Raw genomic sequence first — 21574 nt, forward strand, 5'->3', positions numbered from 1 at the left:
ACTGCCATACAAATGTATGGAATGTAAGTTGGATTTGTAAATACAATTGAATTGAATTGCGGAAATAAATGCGCATTTAATATGTAAAAGAGCTGAGCAGGTAGCGGGGGGGGGGCTGCAACTGAGGGGAGAATAAACATTGCAGAGCTGTTAGTGGCTCAAAAGACATCATGTTAATTGAGTTCTTCAGGATGGAAAATTAATTTGTTCAAGTCGAAAGCGTTGCAATATGAGTAAGTGACGGGCTATTTAATTAATTCGCGACGAGCAATGGTCCAATTACAACTCTACACAAAGTGAAGGCCACAAAACTAATTTTCTGACTGATTATTACAATGAGAGTTATATGAGATGGTGGTCCGTTAAGTTTTCGGCGTCTTAGAAGCATAGGTAATCTCGTAAAATTAAATTATAAATACTTTATAGGAAATGTCCTGCTTAAGGCGAAGCTAAAATATCACATTAACAAGCCCGCAACAAATACTGGCTTTAACGGCCTGCTTCGATGAAACGGTTAACAGAGAATTTTAACAGCCTGCTGAGAACAGTCATGCGCTACATTTAACAGCAGCCGACAGCATCCCATTTGCGTTGCGCTACCCCTGAAAGCCATGTGCAACGAAATGAAAAGAAACGAGGCGAAACAACGGCATGAAATGAGGGGTAAATGTGACGAATCAAGCAAGCCAAACAGCGGCATGATAGGCAAATGAAATACGAAACATGTGAGAAGTGGAACATCAGGCAAGGGGAGCTGCAGCACGCACGATGACGACAACGACAACGACGACCACAAGAAACGAGAAACATCAGAAATCAGATGAAACTTTAAATTGGCAAAGGTCTGGCATTGGCACGCTCCACGCGTGACTTCTTTTTGCTGTGGCTGTTTAGTTGCGAATTTGCATGGCTCGGCGGCGGATGTGCGAGCGGGCGGACAGCAAACCACCAAAGCGACCGACCAAAAGCTGTTGAGAGGCTGACAAATTCGAAAGACGAGCGCGAAGTTTAAAATAAAACGAACACTGTTGTTGTTGTTGCGTTTGTTAACAACAAAATATCAGGAACTGGGCGTTGCGCGTGCCACAACTGTAGCAGCAGCAATAAATGAATACGAATACGAATACGAATACGAATGTGAATGTGAATGTGAATCTAAATGCGAGTGCTCGTCCCCATCAGCGGGGGCAACAGTCGCGCCAGTGTCTTTTGTGTGTGTGTGGGTGAATACAAATCAAAAGACAAATCCGAATGTGTCTGTGAATTGCAATGTGTCCTTTATAAATCAACAAAAATCACATTTCCAATTGCTGCGCATTAGAACGGATACAGCCAACAACAACAACAACAACAACACCACCAACAACAACAACAACAACAACAAGAGCAAAAGATCTAAAGTCAAAGACGTCAAACGCCGCGTCAAACGCTGATTGCGTCGTTGAGTTCTCGTAAAATACAAAAATAATAAAAACAAAAAACGAATAACGAAAAAAAAAAACGTGAATCATGTGAGATTTGTGAATGCTGTGAAGAATGTGGCAAATCATTTGCAGCAGCCTCCAGGCTTAGGTGCCATTCACACACGTGTCAAGCCCGTACAGTGCAGCATATCATATGGTGTAATATATTGAAATATAATCCGAATCGACTTTTTGCTAAGCCCGAGCTCGAGAGCACGTCTAGACTCCTACACTTGTGCTCTGTGAGAAAAAAAAGGTAGATTTTAAACTCATTAGGGCGTCTTTGAGCTGCTGTCATTTGCCGAAGGAATGCCGTTGAGAAAGCATAATGAAAAAACAAAAAGAACAAAAAAATAAAAAAGCTGACAATGAGAAAACTGACGACCGAATCAATTAAAAGTTGTAACAGGTTGAAGAGCAATTTTCACAGCACTACAGCACAATGATGTGAAAAGCTGTTCAATTAATTTCTTATAAATTACTAAGAGCAAATAACAAGTTAATTATAATAAAAAACCTATTTATATCAATTGGTTCTCATGATTGACTGATTGATTGACTGATGATCTGTCAAAACCGTTAAAGACAGAAAATAGCATTTTAAAGAGTATTTAACTTTTTTTAATGTGGACAATTGTGGTATATAATTTATATATTTTTTTTAAATTAATTTAAATTAATTGGCTTTAAACTCATTTAAGAAGATCTTAGTAGAAAATTGATTGAACACATGTCAACACACCTGTGTAAAAGTTTGTATAGGCCACGGTTAAATTTTACTTCTAACTTCTTTAAAGAAAGCACTTTCTTTTGAAAAACGCAACTTAGTTTCTGTGGTCCAAAGAAAGAATATGTCATTTCTTGCATTTCTTTTTACCTACTATATGTCATACAATTGAGGTCAAAGTTATGTTTGTGCTAACTTGCCAGCTTTTGCCATAGTTTCATGTGACATCTTTTGTGGCTCCCAGCTACGTTCGCATTGTGTTGTTATTGTTGCTGTTACTTGCCACAAGATAATTTCTGAAAGTTTAAATTGGTTGTGGTAGAAGCTGCTCTCCGGGGAGGTGGTGTCTCTATTAACCGGGCAAGATAATGCAGCGACAACATTCAGGAGCCATTTGCCTTAACACCATCGAGGCTAGCTGTATTTGGTATTTGGATTCGGGTATCTATAATCTGGCACAGAAACGATGTGACTTGCCGTTGCCGAGCGCAATTCATTAATTTATTGACTTACAATCAGGGCAGCTCCAGAATCGACTGCCCCAGAGCCAGGCAATGCAATTTCCAGCTAGTTGCCAGGCACTCGGCTGCAGCCAAGATAAATATGCATTCATCCCGTAGCCTCCTTGATGGGAATGGTTAGCAACTCCCCGGCTCAGTAGCCGCCCATAGGTGGCTTCTGTGGTTTTCTAAAAACCTTTTTCATTCTCGTTTTGCGGTTGCCTTTGCCAAATAAAATGCGAAATGAGTTGGGGTTAGGTTTTGGGCCTGCGGCTGGCCTGAGCCTGGCCAGAAACATGCGAGTCAGAGTCACGTACGGAGGCTGGGACGAGTTATATGCAAATGCAGGCAACGCAACTCTAGGAAAGCATTCAAAATATAATTAAATAGCAGAGCCAGAAGCACAAACAAGTCAAATAACAAATATGCATGTGTGTTCTATGCCGTGGGGCATGACAAGCTACTTGAGCTGATGAAACTCGGATTAAAAACAAAAACAAGCGAACAACAACAACAACAGCAACAAAAACAACAACTTAATAACAACAACAATAACAACAACAACAACAACGAATACAAATACACATATCCAAGGTGTAACACGAAGCAGCCACCAATCCTCGCACGCAATAAAATGCGCTGTCGACGGGCAGCTGAAGGAGCCACAGCAGCAGCAGCAGCAGCAGGAGGAGGAGGAGGAGGAGGAGGAGCTGCAAAGCCTGGCGCAAAAGTTGTTGCCAGGAGGGGCAGCGGATTTGCTGTTGGATCTGGATTCAAGGGAGCTAGCAGCGTACTGCTGGCATTTCTGGCAGCTGTCAGCTTTCGTGGCATGCGCACCCGTAAGTACAAACATCTTTTACTTTATAGTGAAAAGAAACGGGCTGTTCCCGGAAATAAAATCGACTGAAAAGCGATTGACTGATTAAATGGCTGATTGCAGATCCTGACTGACTGATTGGCTGATTGACATATCCACACAGCTTAGTTAATAGAAATTCGAAGCTTTTCTTATGAATGACTGATTGATGTGTGTTGATTAGCAACGCATAACACATAGGCAACTGATTGATTGACTGACTGATCAACCCACAGCTCATAGACACGACCAGATGGCGCTTAATTTATGCAACTTATACAACTGTTTTTATTGAATGACTGATTGACTGATTGATTGCGCAGATCCCGACTAACTGATTGGTTGATCGGTTGACTGACATATCCTCGCAGCTTAGTTAATAGAAATTTGAATCTTTTTCTTATGAATGACTGACTGAATGACTCACTTATTGCAGTGTATTGATCAGCAACACAGAGCACATAGCCAACTGATTGATTGACTGACTAATGGACTGATTAACGCATAGCTTATAGACAAGATCAGATGGCGCTTTATTTATGCAACTTTAAAAATCTTTTTATTAAATGACTGATTGACTGATTGATTGAGCAGTCCAAATTTTAGGAAACACCATTGCCCAAGCAAAGTCGGTTAATAATCATCATAAAAACTTTCAACTAAAATCTTTAAACAGATAGTTGTACAAGTGGATGACTCTCATTTTTTTAGCGACATGGTGACTGCTGGAGAAAGTACTTCCAGGAACGAGCACACACACACACACACACACACACACACATGCATACAAATAAGCATGCTAAGTACACATATTCTATGCTTGTAAATATGTACATATAGGGCACATCCCTACACATGGTCCAAACTTTTTTGGGCTACGTGCTCTCTTTTCCCGTTTTGTCTGTTTTCTTGCATGCATATTTAATTCAATTTCGCACATTTTTGTGCAAGTGTCGGAAGCGTTTGCCAAATTTAATTTGCATGATGAGATTTGCCCGGCTGCATTGTCGCTGTAAGCATCGTTGTTTCAGTTATTGTTCTTGTTGTTGTTGTTGGCAACTCGTTGGCACGATTTTTATAAGCTTGTCGAGCTCATTTAATCGAGCTAAGCAAATTTTCATTTATCCAAGCAGACACACACACATAAACACGCTCACACACGGACATGTACAGCTTGATATTTCCTAAACACCTGTCACAGGAATGTATTCCGTACTCGAAACAAAATTCATTACACATACGCACTGTTGACTGGGCAAATACTATGCAAGATTCTTGTTTTTTTCGAGTGTGTTTTATGAAAATGACTGGCATATCCTGTTCCAGTATACACCAAAGGCTGGTCTAATTGAAACTTAGCCCAGCCAGTTGCCTGCCTGGCATTTCACTATGCATCTGCAGCCAAGCTGCGTAGTTGATTAAGTTTTCGTCTGTTCAACAGGTCGTATGCGTGACGTGATTTCGAGTGCTATGTGCTACGTGCTCGAATTACAATTCATTAAAACCATGTCCTGATAGAACACACAGCAACTGCATACTGCTTCCATCTACTTTGCAGCAGTTTTCCTTTGTTTGTTTGCCAAAAAATGTTTTTCGAAAAATATCACAGAATATGCGCAAAGTTGTTTTGTGATATTTGTTTGCATTGCTCCTCTCAGTATTTAATGTATGCCAAATACATTTCTGACAGTGGACACTTGATGAAAGAAAATTAAATTGTCTAGCTAGATAAACTTCATTTGATTTATAAACATTTGGGAACATAATAACAATTAAGAAAATTGGCAACTTCAATCAAAATTTTTGTTTGTTTAAAAATTGAATATAATGTGAAATAATCATAATCACATCTCTCTATTAATCCTTCTTCATTTGGCATCAGCTTCACGCAGACTAATCAATCTAAGTTGAGCTTTATTCAAGGCCAAGGCGATATCATTAATAACACACGTGTCCATCCAATTTGCTGCTTATATGATTTGATAGAGACCAAGTGGGAAAAGCAGAGTCCAAATGTGGCAAAAACAGAAACAAAAGCCAAGAGCAGCTAAATAAAATAAAAATCTAAATAGACACTCAAATAACACTTAGGCCATCAATCAGCGCAACTGCCAAGGTCAGATTCAGAGCTGGAATCAGAATAGAAGTCAGACTTAGGGGATGATGCCCCATCTCTCCATCTCTGGGGTGCTCGGTTAATTACATCAACAACAGCTAGAACGAACTACCAACTATATTTTATGCGAACTCACACATTAGATACAAGTATTTGCCAAGAAACTGGCGTCCAGGACAAATGGCGGTCAAATGTCACATTTAATTTATTTATGGGCGCTTCGCGGACACGCGGGGCGTGGCTCTCCGGGGCTTTAATTAAATAACTGCGCTAAGTGAAGCCAAAGAGTTGACGTCCCTAATACAGCCATTAGCCGAATTCGTGCAGAGCTTGTAAATTCTCATTTCCTGAGATGGAAGCTATATATCATTCCGACCGTCTGCTGGCTGCCTGAAAAATGTCTGTGTGTGTGTGTGTGTGTTTACTAAATTTAATTTCTAAAGCAAACTGGACTTCATTCAGGTCTATTAAAAATTTTATAAAATTTTTTAGTCCGAGTAAAATAATAAAAGAATCCACACGCATCGCCGTAGATATTGCGTATGTTTATTTGTGCTTGCTCAACGATCGCCATTCCTCTGGAAAAATAAATAAAAATATAATAAACAAATAGTCGCCCCATGCTGTGCAGAAAAAACAATCAACCCAGCTTCAGTTTGAGCCCGACATATACGTACATGCGTATGTGTATGCTTCTCATGCGAGTATTTGTTTATTCGTCTGTGCAAATTAGAAACGACAAAACAGCAAAAAACAACAACGACAACAACAACAACAACTGTTGCAACAATAACAACGCAGACTCAGCAGGCGGCCGATTGTTAGTCGCTTAACCCGCGCTGAAAAGTAGGCAACATTTTTGCGTCGCTTTAAAGCAATCAAAATAAGTCGAGAGCTCGATTTCGTTTTTTTTTTTGGTTGTGCTTTCAAGAGTTAAATGGGCGCCACGCCCACTCCACGCTTGGGCCATGTAATTGCTAAAAAACAAACCGAAATGCCAAAGAAATCAAAGTAAACGACGTTGTGAGCGCCGCCCCGTCATTCGCTAAAACAACACGAACAAGATGTAGAAAGTGTTGCGGATGTGCCGGACAATTAATACCCTGCCGGGCATACAAATATATGTTAGATAGAAACTAAAATTAAGTCTCTGCTTAAGCAAATACACTTCAAATTCGGTTCGCTTGCCTAACCTAGTTTTTTGCCCACATGAACTCAGGACTCCGAGCTTGAACTTTGGCACTTTGCAATTTTTAATTAAACAATTTAATTGATATTATGTTTTCATTAGTATTTTTTAATTATTATCAGAGATATAAGAAAAAGTGCAAGAATATTTTCACTTGTTTAAAAAAACATTTTTTTTTTCCCAATTTCGTTCGGTTTATGTCTCATATTGTACAGAAAAAGCGTGCACATACATGAAATGCTTTAAAGGGTCATGTTAGTTTATTGGAATATGCAGCAAACTTGGCGACCCAGTCACTCTGCCCCACTTGGCAGGGCAACAACAATAGAAACGTGCGGCCGTTGATAAAATGTGCAAAACTGTTGATGTAGGTCGTGGACTGGGAGGGCGCCGCTGGGCAGGGAAATCTATGATTTCATACTTTTCTCTATATGTTTTTCTGTTGTTTTTTTTTTTGCGCTTTATTTCGCAATGCAATGTGTACGCTGTTTTGGTTTACAAGCCAAACCGCCGCCGGATGTGGGTCTGGTGCCCATCACAGCCGGAACCTGGCACTAAGCATATTGACTTCTAGAGTTTCTCTGAGTGTGCATATGTGTGTGTGTGTGTGTGTGACAGCCATTTTGAACTGTTCGATTATGCATGGATCTAGTTGTGTGTGCTCAAGCTGGCAAGTGCGTGAGCTGACCAATATTTGTTGTGCGTGTGCGTGTGTGTGCGAGTGTGTGTGTGTTACGACCCAATAAATGACGAGTTATGCCCTCTAATTAATGTGCTAAAATATGCGTATGCCAACTGTAGCTACGACTCAGGGCCCTGTCTGCAGGCCCATTTAACTACGACCGAATAAATAAATGTGTGGTCGCCTTCTGGGCGCATAGCTCGACGACGGAGGCACAGAGACGCGGTTCTTGTGGCCACGTCATGCGGTTGCGGCGGCAGATGCCCTTTAATTTTTTCGCAACGTCTGCTTCCGCTATAGGGTGTGAATATGCGTGCATTGAAATTAAAATAACATCAAGTCAAGCGACCGTGAAAAGGTCGTGTGCTTCATCCTTATAAAAGAATAGAAGAGCGAGCAGACATTCCGGGTAGGTTGTCCATTTTATCTGCAGGCAGGGACAGCTGTCTGGCTGCGCAAACAAGCGCAAATTTGACAGACCATAAAATAATAATTGAAAAAATAATGCATTAAATTAACAGCAATGATCTGTTATGCATGTCTAAAAGGAAAAAGGAAAAGGAAAAAGCAGATTATACTAGACACAATTTTTAAAACTCAAAGTTTCTATTTTTAATCCTATTTTATGCAGCCTTATGAGGACTGACTTATATATCATTTAAGTATATAAATATATATACATATATACATAAATTCAAAGGAACCTTTCTTCTTTAATAACCGAATGTATTTTGCGTCTTCACTTTAGCCAAGGCGCACACAAGAAAAATAATAAATGTTTGTGTCACGTGTAATTAATAACTAAAGAATTAACGCAAGCAAAATGAGAGGCAAAGTTCGCATGGAATATAAGCCTGGCCAGAATTGGGGCATGTTGAACGCGTAATTAGGCCTGAAATCTGGGACCATTTGCCACGGCTAACATATGAGGTCAACCAGCACTCAGTTGTGCCTTCACTTTGTAGCAAACAAACAAGTTGCTTCAGTTAAATAGAAGCACAATTCGGTGGGCAAACTTATAAGTATTTGTATGCCGTTCGTTCCGAACAATATAGCAATCCGATAGATCATTTCATATTAAAGCAGGCCATATATTTTCATTTTTGGCTGCGTCCTGGTCCACTCTTTGCGTAATTCGAGGCGCCAGCTGATAACACAGCAGACTTTTCGGGGACAGAACAGAAGCTGTGCTGTTTGCCAACCTCCTTCCTCTGAGAAGCGCTTCCCAATTACAACGAGCTAAATTATTGCTAAACAGTTTGCTTTTGTTGTTATCCCCTGGAAAGTGCTGTAAACAGACGCCTCTAGCCCAGCCCAGCCCGAAAAAGGCTCAACTAATCATTTGCTCAATGAATGTGAACTAATTTTTAAATTACATTGCAGACGCAACATTAGGCAATTTACTGTGACTATTATTCGTTTAATAAGTTTAGTTAAAAACTATCGGCCTAGTTCTTTTTGGGCTTTCCATATATACCCCAGCACGGAATGAGAACTACAATCATTTATGTTTCATTAGTGAAAAGAACAGCAGACCAAAAAAAGGTAATAAAAGTGGAAAGCCGGAAAACCCGAAATCAGTTTATGTGGTTTACACAACTGTTTAACTAATTACCACGGCAAATGTTGTTGAAGCTTTAGTTTTGCAGTGATTGTTGTTGTTATTGTTGTTGTTGTTGCTGCTGTAATTTATTTCGTATTATTTTTATAAACTTTTGCCGGCAAATAGTTTTTAATTGCAACGATATGTGCGAGCAGCAATGACAATATAAAGTTGCAACTTGGCCACAAAACAAATGCGACTACAATAAAAGTTGCAAATTTTGTTTAAATTTATCGCAAGCTTTCACATGATTCCATTGAACAGCTGACAACAGCAACTTTTGAGCATTAGATGTTGCGTTTAAAGTTACATTTTTCAACAATTTCAAAACAATAACCTCGGCCACTTAGTTGGCCAACAGCCGGGAGCAGCAGCTGCCTCAAAGTGGGCGAAACTATTTTAGCAAATGCTTTTTTTTTTCGCTCCACAAAAGCATTTCCATAAAAATGTTAACTTGTGCGCACATTTCTTGTGTAAGTATCTGTATGTGTGTGGGTGTGTGGGTGTGTGTGTGTGTGTGTGTGTTTTCATTTGGTATTACATTATTTACATAATAAATACTTAGCTATAATTTGTTATGCTGCGCGTAAATTTGATGCTCGAGGCGAAAGGCAGGCGAAAGCTGCTGAAATACAAAACGAATCTGAGCGGAATATGGGGGGGAATGGAAATGGGATTAAATTCAGTTCGTGCCAGAAAGTAGGCGTGATCGCCTGCCTGCCTGCCGGGGGCGGTTTCGGAAGCGACCACAATGCACGGGGCGTGGACTTACTTTTTTTTTCGGCGGGCCATCTGTGGGATTTTAATATGCCATTGAGACTTGGCCTCGAGCTACAAACTTGATTTGATGATGATAAAGATGAGGCACATCAATTCAACGGGGGGTGTACAATGTGCCTCCATGGCGGATCAATTTATTAATTTAAAGAGCAAGCCGCAACAAGAGGCAAGTTGAAATGCGGTTGCGAAATCAAATCAAACTCGTGAAACAAACAGAGGAGAGGGGAAAGGATTCACTAGACACAGCTACCAGTGCTTCTTGTACTGGTCCAGTGAAACATGACCTGGTCCCAGGACCACGAGCAGCAGCAAGCCACCGACAACAGAGAGCGTATGAAAATAATAGTACTTGAGCACATCCCTGCTGGGGTCGTGCACCAGCCACCAGGCATGCCAGTACAGATTCCAAAGGATCAGAACCAGTGCCAAGGTCAGGGCAGCTAACCTGGTCCGATAGCCGAGCACAATCAGCGCCATCAGCAGCAGGCCCAGTCCATTGATGGCCAGTGTGGCGAGTCCTTGCCCCAGTCGGAGCAGCGTAAGATACATGCAGGCCAGAAGTATGCGGCCAGCAAGCCGCATAAAGTGCTGAGGACGGCGATTGATCAGCAGGGGAACGCCTGCCCCTGCTGTTGCACAGTTGCGGCCCGCTGCCGCCGTCTCCTGGACATCAACGTGCAGCAGCAGGAGGCCGCCGAGCAAGGCAAAATTACGCAAGAGCAACTGCAGCTGCCAGGGCTCCATATGCATATGGACCTGCAGCAGCACCAGGCTGGCGAGCAGCGTTACGGCCACATTGACCCACACACGCAGCAGAATCAGCACCGAGCCCAGCAGCTGGCCGACCAGATTAACGACCACAATTAAAATGGAGAGCATCTCCGAGCAGTTAAGCTCTATCTGCAGGTACACCAGCTGTTCGAAAAACTGCTGCCACGTTCGTAGCGCATCCTCCAAGAAGGTGGCAGTCAGACAGAGTCGTGCCACAAGCGGCAGCAGGCGGCGACTGCGGTTGCTGACCGCATCCGTCAGTTCCTTCGACCGCGCTGGCAACCGCAGCCACAGGGCATCAAAGTCCATGCTCTCGGCTCCGGGGAAAGCTTCTTCAACCTAACGCAATCCTCTTTTCCCCGGCGACAAGGATGCTTAACAGCAGCGAAAGCCGCTCAAAGTTTTATTGGCGCTTTGTGATATTTGAAATTTCTCTAATGTTTGCTTTAACGTTGAACGTAGTTTTGACAATAAAATAAGAATAAGATTTAATTTTAAAAAAATTATTTCCATCTGACGTGAGCGTTTGGTTACTTGAGTTAACTATTTGAAGACAAATCAAAGGGCCTAATAAACTAATTTCAGCATAATTGAAATAAAGATTAGCAATAGCAAATCACATTTAATAATACTTTGCATGAAAATCGAATGCAGAAATTGTATCCAATTACATTACAATTTATCAATTGCTTCTGTGTAGGCTTTGTCCAGGATTAGGACCTGGATTTAAGTCTATCCATGCAAAAACTAATTTAAAGTTTACACTTACCAAACACTTGGCAGCCGCTGAACAGGAAACATTCATGGCAAATTTAATTAATTAATTTGCTCAAAGATTTTTTAATATTTGAGATTTCAACTTTGTATATTGTACAGCCTTTAACCATTTAAATGAAAATGTATGCCACAGACAGAGCTTATATACCGAAAACTGATTTATTTGCTCCGGCCATAAATATTTGGCTTTTAGATTTAATAAGGTATTTAATGGACGCATAGCTTTGACTTTTGGTAAGCCCACAAAATTGCATAACTATCGAACAGTAAACACAAATGGTTTCAAAGTCTAAGGCTGCGTATCTTCAGATCGAGCACATTTATGCTTCGTCTGTCTTGCCAGCAGCTTATTGGCATAAAGTATTCATTGAGAATAATGTTACTTAAGTCTTGTATAATTCAAATAAAGTAACTGAGCTTGATTTGAGCATAAACCCACTGATGTCCTCTTTCTTGACCTATTTCGCAGCACTGGCAGCAAGTGCGTCAACAATTGGCGACAACTCATCGCTAATTGCGGCAACAAACGGAGCAACTGAAACTAGCCCGGCATCCACGACTGCCACAACATTGCTGGGCAGGGTGGGCGTCAATCAATTGGCCATTGAGCAGAGCACAACGGAACAGCAAACTGTGGACATTTGGAGCGAGCGACCCGATACGGCAACTTTGACAAAGGGCTTCTCGATACCCACGTATTTGCCACCGTTTCCGGATTTCATTGCTGCTGATTTGCCCCAGACACTGACAACGACAATGCCTTACAGCCGAATCCCCGCGGGCCATGACAATGATACCAGCTCCCTGCAATCGGGTCTTAATAAGCAACAACCGCACCATCAGCTCCACTCGCAGTTCCAGTTCCAGCCCCAGCCACATATGCGTCTACATGCCTACGACAGTGAACAAAAGGAGCAGCAGCTGCGGCGAGAGAAGCAACTGGCACGTGAGCGGGAGCAGCTGCCACGGCGACAGCTCAGTCTGCCGTCCCGGAATGTTACAGTACAGGCGGGCCAGCATGCCTATCTGCCATGTCAGGTAAGTCTGGGTGGGAGCCAGTTGATTATCATGATTGAATGGCAGCATCTCAAAATGCAACCCATTGTTTGGTCATTGCAGCTGCATCAGCACTCAAACAAGCCCCTCTCCTGGGTTCGGCTACGGGATGAACATATCATAGCCGTGGATCACACAACCTTTATCAATGATGCACGTTTCGCAGCGCTGCTCCAATCATCGCAGGCAAATTTGACTAGCAGCCTATTGGACGCCACAAACGGCAGCAGCCTCGGCTGGACGCTGCTCATCAAATATGTCAGTCTGCAGGATAAAGGCTGGTATGAATGCCAACTGGCCACCGAGCCAAAGATGAGCGCCAAAGTGCAGCTGTTCGTGATAAGTAAGTCGATGGGGAACGCTAAGCTAAGCGGCTAAATATGCGAATTCAAACCTGATTATATAATTGCAACACATCGAACAGGAACGACGACCTGATTCGATCTAAACATCCCTTTTTAATCCGCATCCCTATATCATAGACATATTGAGACGTATTCAATTCTTAATTCTCTTTAATCTCTCTTGACTAGCACCCAAAACGGAGCTAATTGGCGATAAACAGCGCTTTGTGAAGGCCGGCAGCAGAGTGGAGCTGCATTGCATAGTGCGCGGCACTCTGGAGGCTCCGAAATATATAGTTTGGTATCGTGAAAAACAGCAGGTGGTGTCGGCGAACGAGGCCAGCGGCATTGAGAACGGCTGGTACACTCAAATCGATCGGAATATCTTTGGCAGCACGGAGCACAGTCGCAACACGGTACAAGAGCACAACATTTCCTTCAGTGTATAAATCTAAATCTCCAATCCCCACCTACACAGATTGGCAGTCTGGTCATACCCGTTGTGCGTAAGACCCATTCCGGGAACTACACCTGCGAGCCGGAAAATAGTGATGCAGTTTCCATACAGCTGCATGTACTCAGTGGTAAGATGTACCCATTAAAAATGGGTAAAAGGGGTATAATGTATTTGTGCAATTGTATGTATCAGGCACCATAAAGTATATATATTCTTGATCAGCATCAATCGCCAAGTCGATCTAGCCATGTCCATCTGTCTGTTCGTCTGTCTGTCTGTCCGTCTGTCCGTATTAATGAACGCAAGGATCTCAGAACCTATAAAAGCCCAGTGCCCGCGCAGTACGAGTTTGTTTCCGGTAATCGATAAAAATCGATATCGAAATCGTCTTTTTTGAGCAAATCTCATAAATTATAAGAGCCGGAGACACTGACAAGTAGCTTTTCGAATAGTATATGCATATATAAAAATATCTTTAGTTTTACAACTATTGTCACCCCTCCCGCCTACACAACATAGCTATAAATCAGCTAAATAAGCCAATTGGAACTACGCACCAATTTAAACCACAATTTAAATGCAATTTTCATTTTGAATATACGAATATTCTATAGCATAACAAGATCTACTGTTGAAAATTTCATCAAAATCGGCTAAGAAACACAAAAGTTATTAAAGAAAACGTGTGGTTATATATATATTGGCAGCCCACGTGTGAACGGCAGCTAGCGCAAATTGCAAGAATTTCGGTATACATGCATTGTGGTAAGGTGCTGCTATTTTAATTAGTTTTCTTTTCATGAGAATTAAACTATTGGTATGGCTGTCGAGTAGAGGCAAGTTGTTTGTGTTTGAAAGTGGTGCAATAAGTCACAGGTTCGATCCCTAGTGAGGGAAAGTCTTTTTTGTCATTACTGCATTTGGTGTTGGTAGAAGAGGGTTAAGGTTATCCCCTAGTCGGGAACTCCCGACTAGAGTCTCTTACTTGTTATATAATAGAATTTCAGATTCACTCACCCCCTTTTTTTTGCAGGAGAGTATTCCGCCTCTGCAATAATGTCGACAGCTGCCGGCCTGTACAGACATGAGCATGGTTATAATAGTCTCCATCAATGGCTAATATTTCTGCTGGTGGCTCTCCATAAGACATGAGCACGTGGTATCCAAAATTGAGGCATTATCCATTTAAGACATAAGATTAATTTCTAGGTAAATTGCACACCTTATTAACTTGATATTACTGCCGACACTTTCGAAGGTGTTTGCAGATTTCTTTCACATCATTTCAGCACCTTTTTTTTATACAATTTCTAGATATAATATGTCATGTCCTTTGTTATTGCTTTTGGAATTAGATTGCTAAGCATTTGTAACTTTAAGCATTCGATTATGTTTAAGACTAAGGGATTTGCGTAAATAAAGCCAGAGGCGTATTGACTAAGAACCTAAAAATGCAAATAAAAACAGAGCTTGCATAAAAAAAAAAGCAGACGGTACTCAGCTCGTCGACCTAATCAAAACTATATGTGTACTAAAATGGGAGCACAATTCATGAACAAATTATAATACCCTCAAATGGGAATAAAAAGGGAAATAAATATCAAATTGAGAACAAAAATGTTGTATAAAGCTTTCATTAGAATAACTGCACCGTCTTGCTCTCTCTCTCTCTTAATCTTAATATGCACAGTTAAAAGCGCGCTTTTTTTTGCTTGTAGAAAAAAGCTTTTCGCCAAAAACCATGTACCATTTTCCCGATTTAATATGCATGTGTACCTTTAAGGGCGGTGAACAGGTGATATACTGATATATAATAATGCAGTTAGAAAACACACACCGCACAAACTAAACGCGGTTAACCGACCGATCAACAGGATAAACGCGCACTGACTAAATTGTCGATCAGCGCGTGCCTACGCTAATCCGGCATTTATACCAATACAATAACAATTAAGAGCGCAACATGTGCAATTTTTGCTGCTTGCGCTTTCGGCTCTCTTAATTGTGCGGCTAGTTACAGAACTAAGATAACAGGATCAAACGCAATTCGACCAATGGCGTGAAAGTAGTTCACTTATGTATCTCTCTTAATTTAGCGATAGTGCTCGCTCTCCGTCTGGCGCAGCTGCAGTCCAAAACATATAACGGATTAAAAAGCATCAGCGTCAATGATGAGTGAAAAGTGGACGAATAGATTATTTTCCACGTGTTACAATGCCCACGCGTCGGGTAAATGTTCTCTGCTAAAAGGTAAATATTGGAAGATTTGTTCGTATAGAAGAACTATTCTGTGGCACTAAATAAATATTACAAGATAGTATAAAAATAAAAGAAGAAAATTCTTGGATTTACCTCATAAGTAATAACTTAGTTGATACATTTTCACGCTTGAATTAATGTCAAGAGCCCACTTAATACTTTTGTTACTCCTTATTCATAATCGCATTTTAAGACCCTGCTATCTTCAAAAGCCGGCGAAATCTTTTTAAGCGTAGTTCTTGAAAACTTTTCAGTCTTTTCATAACCTCGATTCAAACTCATTAAATAGTTGCAGTTAGCTGCCATTTTTTATGAAGCAAATTATCTACGTATATACTCCATATAGTATATATATATGCATATTTCAAGATGGATATAAAAAACGCGCCATAATTCAGGACGGAAAAGATGGAGATGAAAACTTTACAATTGTGTGGTAACTGCTGACGCCTTTTGTTTTGCTTTTCTTTCATTGTTTTTTGTTTTTTTTTTTGGCTTTGCTTTACGGGTTGGCAACTATAATTTTCCGCGATTTTCTTGATTGCCCTCGCCGCCTTTTACGGAGCTCATTTATCAACACGGCTGACCAAAGAAGCCGTGGCCAAAGTTTTATGGCCAACTTTGAATTTCCTTTTCACATTCTCATCTTTTGTGCACACCTTGCGCTTTTCTCTTAGCCACAGCCACAGCCACAGCCGAAGCCACTCAACAGACAATTTACAGCTGGACAGCGGAAAAACAGATGAAAGAGGAAAACTGTAGATGGAGCTGAAAGTAAGATAACAGCCTGGCCTAATCACTTTTTGATTTATTTTGCCCCAGTTGTGTTCAAAGTTCTGCTAGAGCTCATATTTTTTTGTGGGCCTGTTGCTCTTATGCGGGGCATTAGAGATGAAAAACATATTATCATTAGAAAAAATTACGCATTTGACAAAATAAACACCTTGGGAACAGATTTCGGCAAATGTCAGCAGAGCTTTTCTTTGAAAAGCATATGAAAACTATGTTTCAATTTTCACGTCATGTGCCCACACATACGCCCAAGTCCGGACAATTTTCCGCCCACATTTTGTGGCCTTAAGTGTTTAAAGTTTTCCGTCTGACTTTTGAATTTCGGCCGAGAAACTTGGCCCGCAACTTTGTTTAGTTTAGTCAGTAGATTGGAATGAAGACTGCCTGACTCATAATCTCTGCCTGGCCAATTAAGTGTTCTGGCAAGGCGTATCCAGCACTTGTTTAAGGAGCAGGCATATTATGGCTAATAATTGTAATTGGCTCGGACTTGAATATTTACCCCCAAAATGGTAAATAGACAAGTTGTTAACTTACACGAAGCTGTCGTAAATATTAAATCTTCTCAAAAAAGTTTTATTTTTACCATTTGCCTACCTCATAAATAATGCATTCGGGTAGATCAATGCCAGCACCTGTTGCGAACTGGGAACAAATCACTGCGCATGCTCCGAATTCAAAACTGTTCTGCGCGCCAAAGCTACCAACTGTTCCCAGTTGAAAGTATCGAGTATCGAGTAAGTTTCAAACTACAGGAATGAGAGTTGTTACGCGTGAATTAAACATAGATTTTTGTAAATTTATGTAATTAATTTAATAACCTTTTATTTGCATAAGTATGCACAATTTGTTATTCGTTTTGTGTTCGATATATTTTAAATTTGTTTAAAACTAATCGCGCTTAAAGTTGAACTAAAAAGCAAATTTTCAAATTGTCATTGTTTTCTTCTTTTTCTTTTTTTTTACATAATATTCAAAATGTTTTAATTTGCATAATATATATTTGAAATACTTGGAATGCACAAAAATAATTTGTTGCTCTTTAGCTGTTGCAATTGTAGTAATTTTTTTTCTTCGAATAAATCGTATGCTATAACAAATATAGGTGTATATATTTTGTTTTAAAGCCATTAGGTTCTTGTGTAGTGAAATCCTATTTGATTTAAATTGGTACATTTCGTCTATGCATAGGGTTTTTGTTTTTTGTTTCTTTGTTTGTTGCTTTTAAAAGGTGTACGAAAATGTTGTAATTAAAAATATATATTAATATTTATGTATATATGTCGAATCTTTTGTATGTTTGTAAATATACATTTTGTTTTTATACTCTTTAATAATAATTGAATAATTGGACCATTTGTTATTTGACGTCGTGGCTTATCATTTCCTACTATATTAATAATAATAAACATTTCTTGTTGTTCCGCACAATTCCCAGGTAAATATCTCTAAACTAACGCACATCATTTACATGTTATCGATAAGGTAAATACTAAATATTTTAATCTGATGCAACAGTTTGTCAAATATATATATCTTATATATGTGCACATAAACATATTCATATATGCATATGCATATAGTACTTATTCGGATTGGGTAAAGAATTATGTTTAAAACGCTTTACAAATGTGGCTCGCCCAACTTTCGTTGCCCTGTCTCCAGGCTTTTTATAATTAAATATATATATATATATATAGACTATTGATAGAATATGCTAATTTTGCTTTTCACTAATTGAATTTAGTTAACGTTTTGTCTGTAATCAATCAACTCTTTTAGCTACAAATACTACGCAACTTAGCGATCTTTAGATCGGAATAACGCAATAACTATGGATTGTTTGTTGCCTTGCTAAGCAAATTCGTTAGGTTTGTCATATGTCTGCTATGTCTGATAAATATATATACTATATTGTATATATATATAGCTATTTAACGTAACAACTTGGCCCCCAATTCATAATCCTGATTAGGTGATTCGGTGATTAGGTGTTTTCAGTTTCTACTTTTGGAATTTGGAATTATACATCAACATCAGCTGATCCTCAGTGCACAGCATCGATGTCTCTTTGCGCTCGCGATATTTTCAGCTTATCCTTGGGCGTATTATCCTCGCCCGATTCCAGGGCAAACATCTTCATTTTCTCCTTGAACGACAGTTTCTCTGGCACCGCATCTCCAGCGCGTTGCTGCTGCTGCTGTTGCTGCTTTTCCGCCAGGCGACGTGTTCTGGGATCTCTGCAAATATTTCATACAAATCATTAGCTTCTATATGGGGATTATAATGCAATCGGATGGCTTACCTGTACACCTCCTGGGCGCCAATGACGCCAGGCGTTGATTGCACGCTGGTGTTCCAGAGCGCCGCATCCGGTGTGGCCGGCATCGAGGGCAACATCGAGGCATCCATATTGTGCTGCATATACTGCGACAAGCGAAATACAACATATGTATCAGTAGATGGAACATTTTTAGGTACCTTCTGATTAAAGTAACTCACGCTCGCATCCTCGCGTATGGTGTCCAAGTCCTGTTGTTCCAGCGCGTAGCTGTCGAGCAGATATTGTTGATGTTGCAGCTGCTGCTGTTGCTGGATGCCCAACAAGTTGTTGTCCTCATCATGGAAGCTCACCCGCTTGTTGTCCCTCTGCAGCAGCGGTGGCGGTGTGCCCATGCTCATCCCCGTGCCAGTGGCCGACACATAGGCGGCATTTAATTCCATCGCGCTCAGCGGCGAGGCTTGCATCGTATTATTGTTGAGGCTGCCACTCAAGTTGTTGTTGTTGTTGTTGTTGTTGTTCGTGGCGCCGTGCATTGCCGCCTTTTTGACCTCCACAGCGGCTGCCTGATTGCTGGTGGCCGTCTTAAGCAGTCCCATTGAGGAGCTGGAGCTGCCGCCAACGCTGGTGCGCATCTTCTGCTGTGACATTATCAGATAGGAGCTATTGCGTTCCGGGGGCGGCGGCGGCGGCACTGAACCATCCACAGCGGCCGTCTCATTGTTGTTGTCCTTGTCGAGCATGCTGAGCTGTGTCAGCTCCTTGGCCAGACTGGAAATGGGATGCTCCGTTTGCAGATGCCGTTCGTCCGCAAAGCTTGCCGACTTCTGCGACTTGGACGGCGACGAGGGCGCACCAGCAGAGCTGCCACCAGAGCCGCCCTCAGAGTAACGATTATGCTTCAGTATGCTCTTGGGCTGCTGTGTTCCAGCTGCTGTTGGTGTAGCCGTTGCCGTTGCCGTTGCTGTTGCCGGCGCTGCTGGTGATGGGGCCCCAGGCTCGACGGGACTGCTCTCGCTGATCTCAGCCAGCTTGATTTCCGTCTGGCGGTAGTTGGTTATGGGTGTTTGTATGGCACTGACCTGTACACCACTCGCTGACAATCGGAACAGCTCCTGCACATTGTCCTTGTCGTAGGATTGATCCTGGTCCTCCTCCTGCTCCTGCAGCTCCTGGGCGCGCCGCTCAAAGTCACGCTCCAGTATGAGCGTCTTCAGCTGCTCCTCCTGCTGGGGACTGCGCCCCAATATCGCCGACAACTCGGCAATTTGCTGTTCACGCCATTGTCGTATGTGCTCCCGTCGCATTTCCAGATCCTTTTCGCGCTCCTCACGCTCCCAAGGATTGCCGCCACTGTGCAGCGATCGCGCTGCCGTTTGATTCGCCGGCAAATAGCTGCCCTTGGGCGGATCCAGCGTGCTGGCCACATAGTTCATGCCCGGCGTCAGCTGCTGCGTCGCCTTGAACAACGGATGCGTCGCTGTTGGCGGCAAAGGTGGTTTATCCTCGCCCAGCACATGACTGGGCAAATAGCCTGCTGCCTGTTGCTGCTGTTGCTGTTGCTGCTGGAGTCGTTGCTGCTGCTGTTGCTGTGGCTTGGGCGCGGTGCTGGGCGGCCCTGCTGGCTTACTGGGCGATTGTAAGCTGCCAATCGGCTTTGGTGGCAACGTTATAAAGTTCGGCGACGCCTGCTGCTGCTGTTGCTGCTGCTGTTGCTGGTGTTGCAGCTCGTAGAGGGCTGCTGCCTCATGCAGCTGACTGCGTCGCGCATGTTGCTGATAGTCAAGTCCGCCGTTCTGATAGCCTGCCACATAGTCGTTCACATTCTGCATGCTCTGGCTGGCGCTCACCTGCTGCTGCTGCAGTTGTTGTTGTTGTTGTTGCTGTTGATGCTGCTGCTGCTGGTACATGTTGCTTATGTTGGGCATGGATGGCGCCAACATTTGCTGCATGCGCAGTGTGTGCTGGAAGTTTTGTTGGCTCTTGGCGCGATTGTTGAGCGTCAGTTGCTGTGGATGTTGTTGTTGCTGCTGCTGTCCATTCAGATTGTTGCTGCTGTGCGCGAATTGTTGCTGTTGCAGGGCATGTTGCTGTTGCTGCTGATGTTGCTGTTGCAGCTGCTGCTGTGCACTTTGCTGGCTGTGATAATAGGCGGAAACGGGTCGACTCGGCAGATTGGCGCTAGCCTGCAAATGTTGTTGGTAGGGTGACGCCTGCTGCTGCTGTTGTTGTTGTTGTTGTTGTTGCTGCTGTTGTTGCTGCTGTTGCAGTGCGGCAGCATGCGGGGAACTGCCATTGTAGGCGCTCATGGCGGCATGTGCAGACATGCTTGGTCTGTAAATAATAAATAACACAAATGCTTATTACATTTTCTCCAACCAGCTGCTGTTGCTAATGTGAGTCACATGTGTTGCTGTTGTTGCCGTGTTGCTGGCAAATTAGCCATTTGCAACGTGTTTTGTAATTACAAAAGGTGTGCCTGTATTGGCATGAGAACAAGGTGCTCAATAAACTCGGAGCTGTGATTCGTGTCGCTGTTGCTCTTGAACTTCGTTTGCAGGTGCGCCTGTACAGCAGCAACTCACATAAATGAATTGTCAACGAGAACAACAACAACATGTTAATTACTCACTTACATGCCGCATTTCAACCACCTGATATTCACTTTGTATGGGAATGAAGCCGTAAAGTAATTTCTTTATACGCAATGTCATCCTAGAATAAGCCAAGTAATTTTGAGCGTGTACTCACAACAGCAACACGTAAAAAGAAAAACCAATAGCAACAATTTTTGCTAAATTTTAAGTGCACCCTGGCATTCTGATATGACCTGAATTAACATTAGATATTTCCCCAACCCTTCTTTAAATTGGATACAGATATACTTCCGATTGCATATCTGGATTGATTCGACATGCATT

The 21574-nt window shown here is 41.9% G+C and overlaps 2 protein-coding genes across 6 annotated transcripts in view; one reads left to right on the plus strand and one right to left on the minus strand.

Annotated features, from left to right (window-relative positions):
* The first annotated feature begins 934 nt into the window (after positions 1–934).
* dpr16 (defective proboscis extension response 16) lies at positions 935–14773 on the plus strand. Of its 3 annotated transcripts, XR_010437764.1 has the most exons (8): positions 1603–1622; positions 3084–3529; positions 11934–12502; positions 12584–12863; positions 13054–13280; positions 13343–13448; positions 14355–14530; positions 14636–14773. XR_010437764.1 is itself a non-coding variant. In XM_064695940.1 (7 exons), exons 2-7 carry the CDS (start codon positions 3163–3165, stop codon positions 14471–14473), a joined length of 1668 nt encoding a protein of 555 aa, XP_064552010.1. In that variant the 5' UTR covers positions 935–1719; positions 3081–3162; the 3' UTR covers positions 14474–14773. The 3 variants fall into 3 exon arrangements, 2 of the variants coding, with proteins under 2 accessions (XP_064552010.1, XP_064551998.1); XM_064695940.1 differs by having other exon boundaries at positions 935–1719; positions 3081–3529; positions 14355–14773; XM_064695928.1 differs by having other exon boundaries at positions 14355–14773.
* Positions 14774–17171: 2398 nt separating this feature from the next.
* cno (canoe) overlaps positions 17172–21574 on the minus strand; it is a 46996-nt gene continuing 42593 nt past the window's right edge. For all 3 annotated transcript variants that reach the window (XM_064690983.1, XM_064690975.1, XM_064691000.1), the window contains 3 exons: positions 18875–20987; positions 18678–18799; positions 17172–18612 (listed from right to left, as the gene is read on the minus strand). In XM_064690983.1, coding sequence (XP_064547053.1) covers positions 18420–18612; positions 18678–18799; positions 18875–20987 — 2428 coding nt within the window. In that variant the 3' untranslated portion in view covers positions 17172–18419. The remainder of the gene's footprint in view (positions 18613–18677; positions 18800–18874; positions 20988–21574) is intronic.

Source organism: Drosophila montana, unplaced genomic scaffold, assembly GCF_035044405.1.
Source record: "Drosophila montana isolate Dmon_TW-CO22-7 unplaced genomic scaffold, ASM3504440v1 contig_1505_1, whole genome shotgun sequence".
Taxonomy (NCBI): domain Eukaryota; kingdom Metazoa; phylum Arthropoda; class Insecta; order Diptera; family Drosophilidae; genus Drosophila; species Drosophila montana.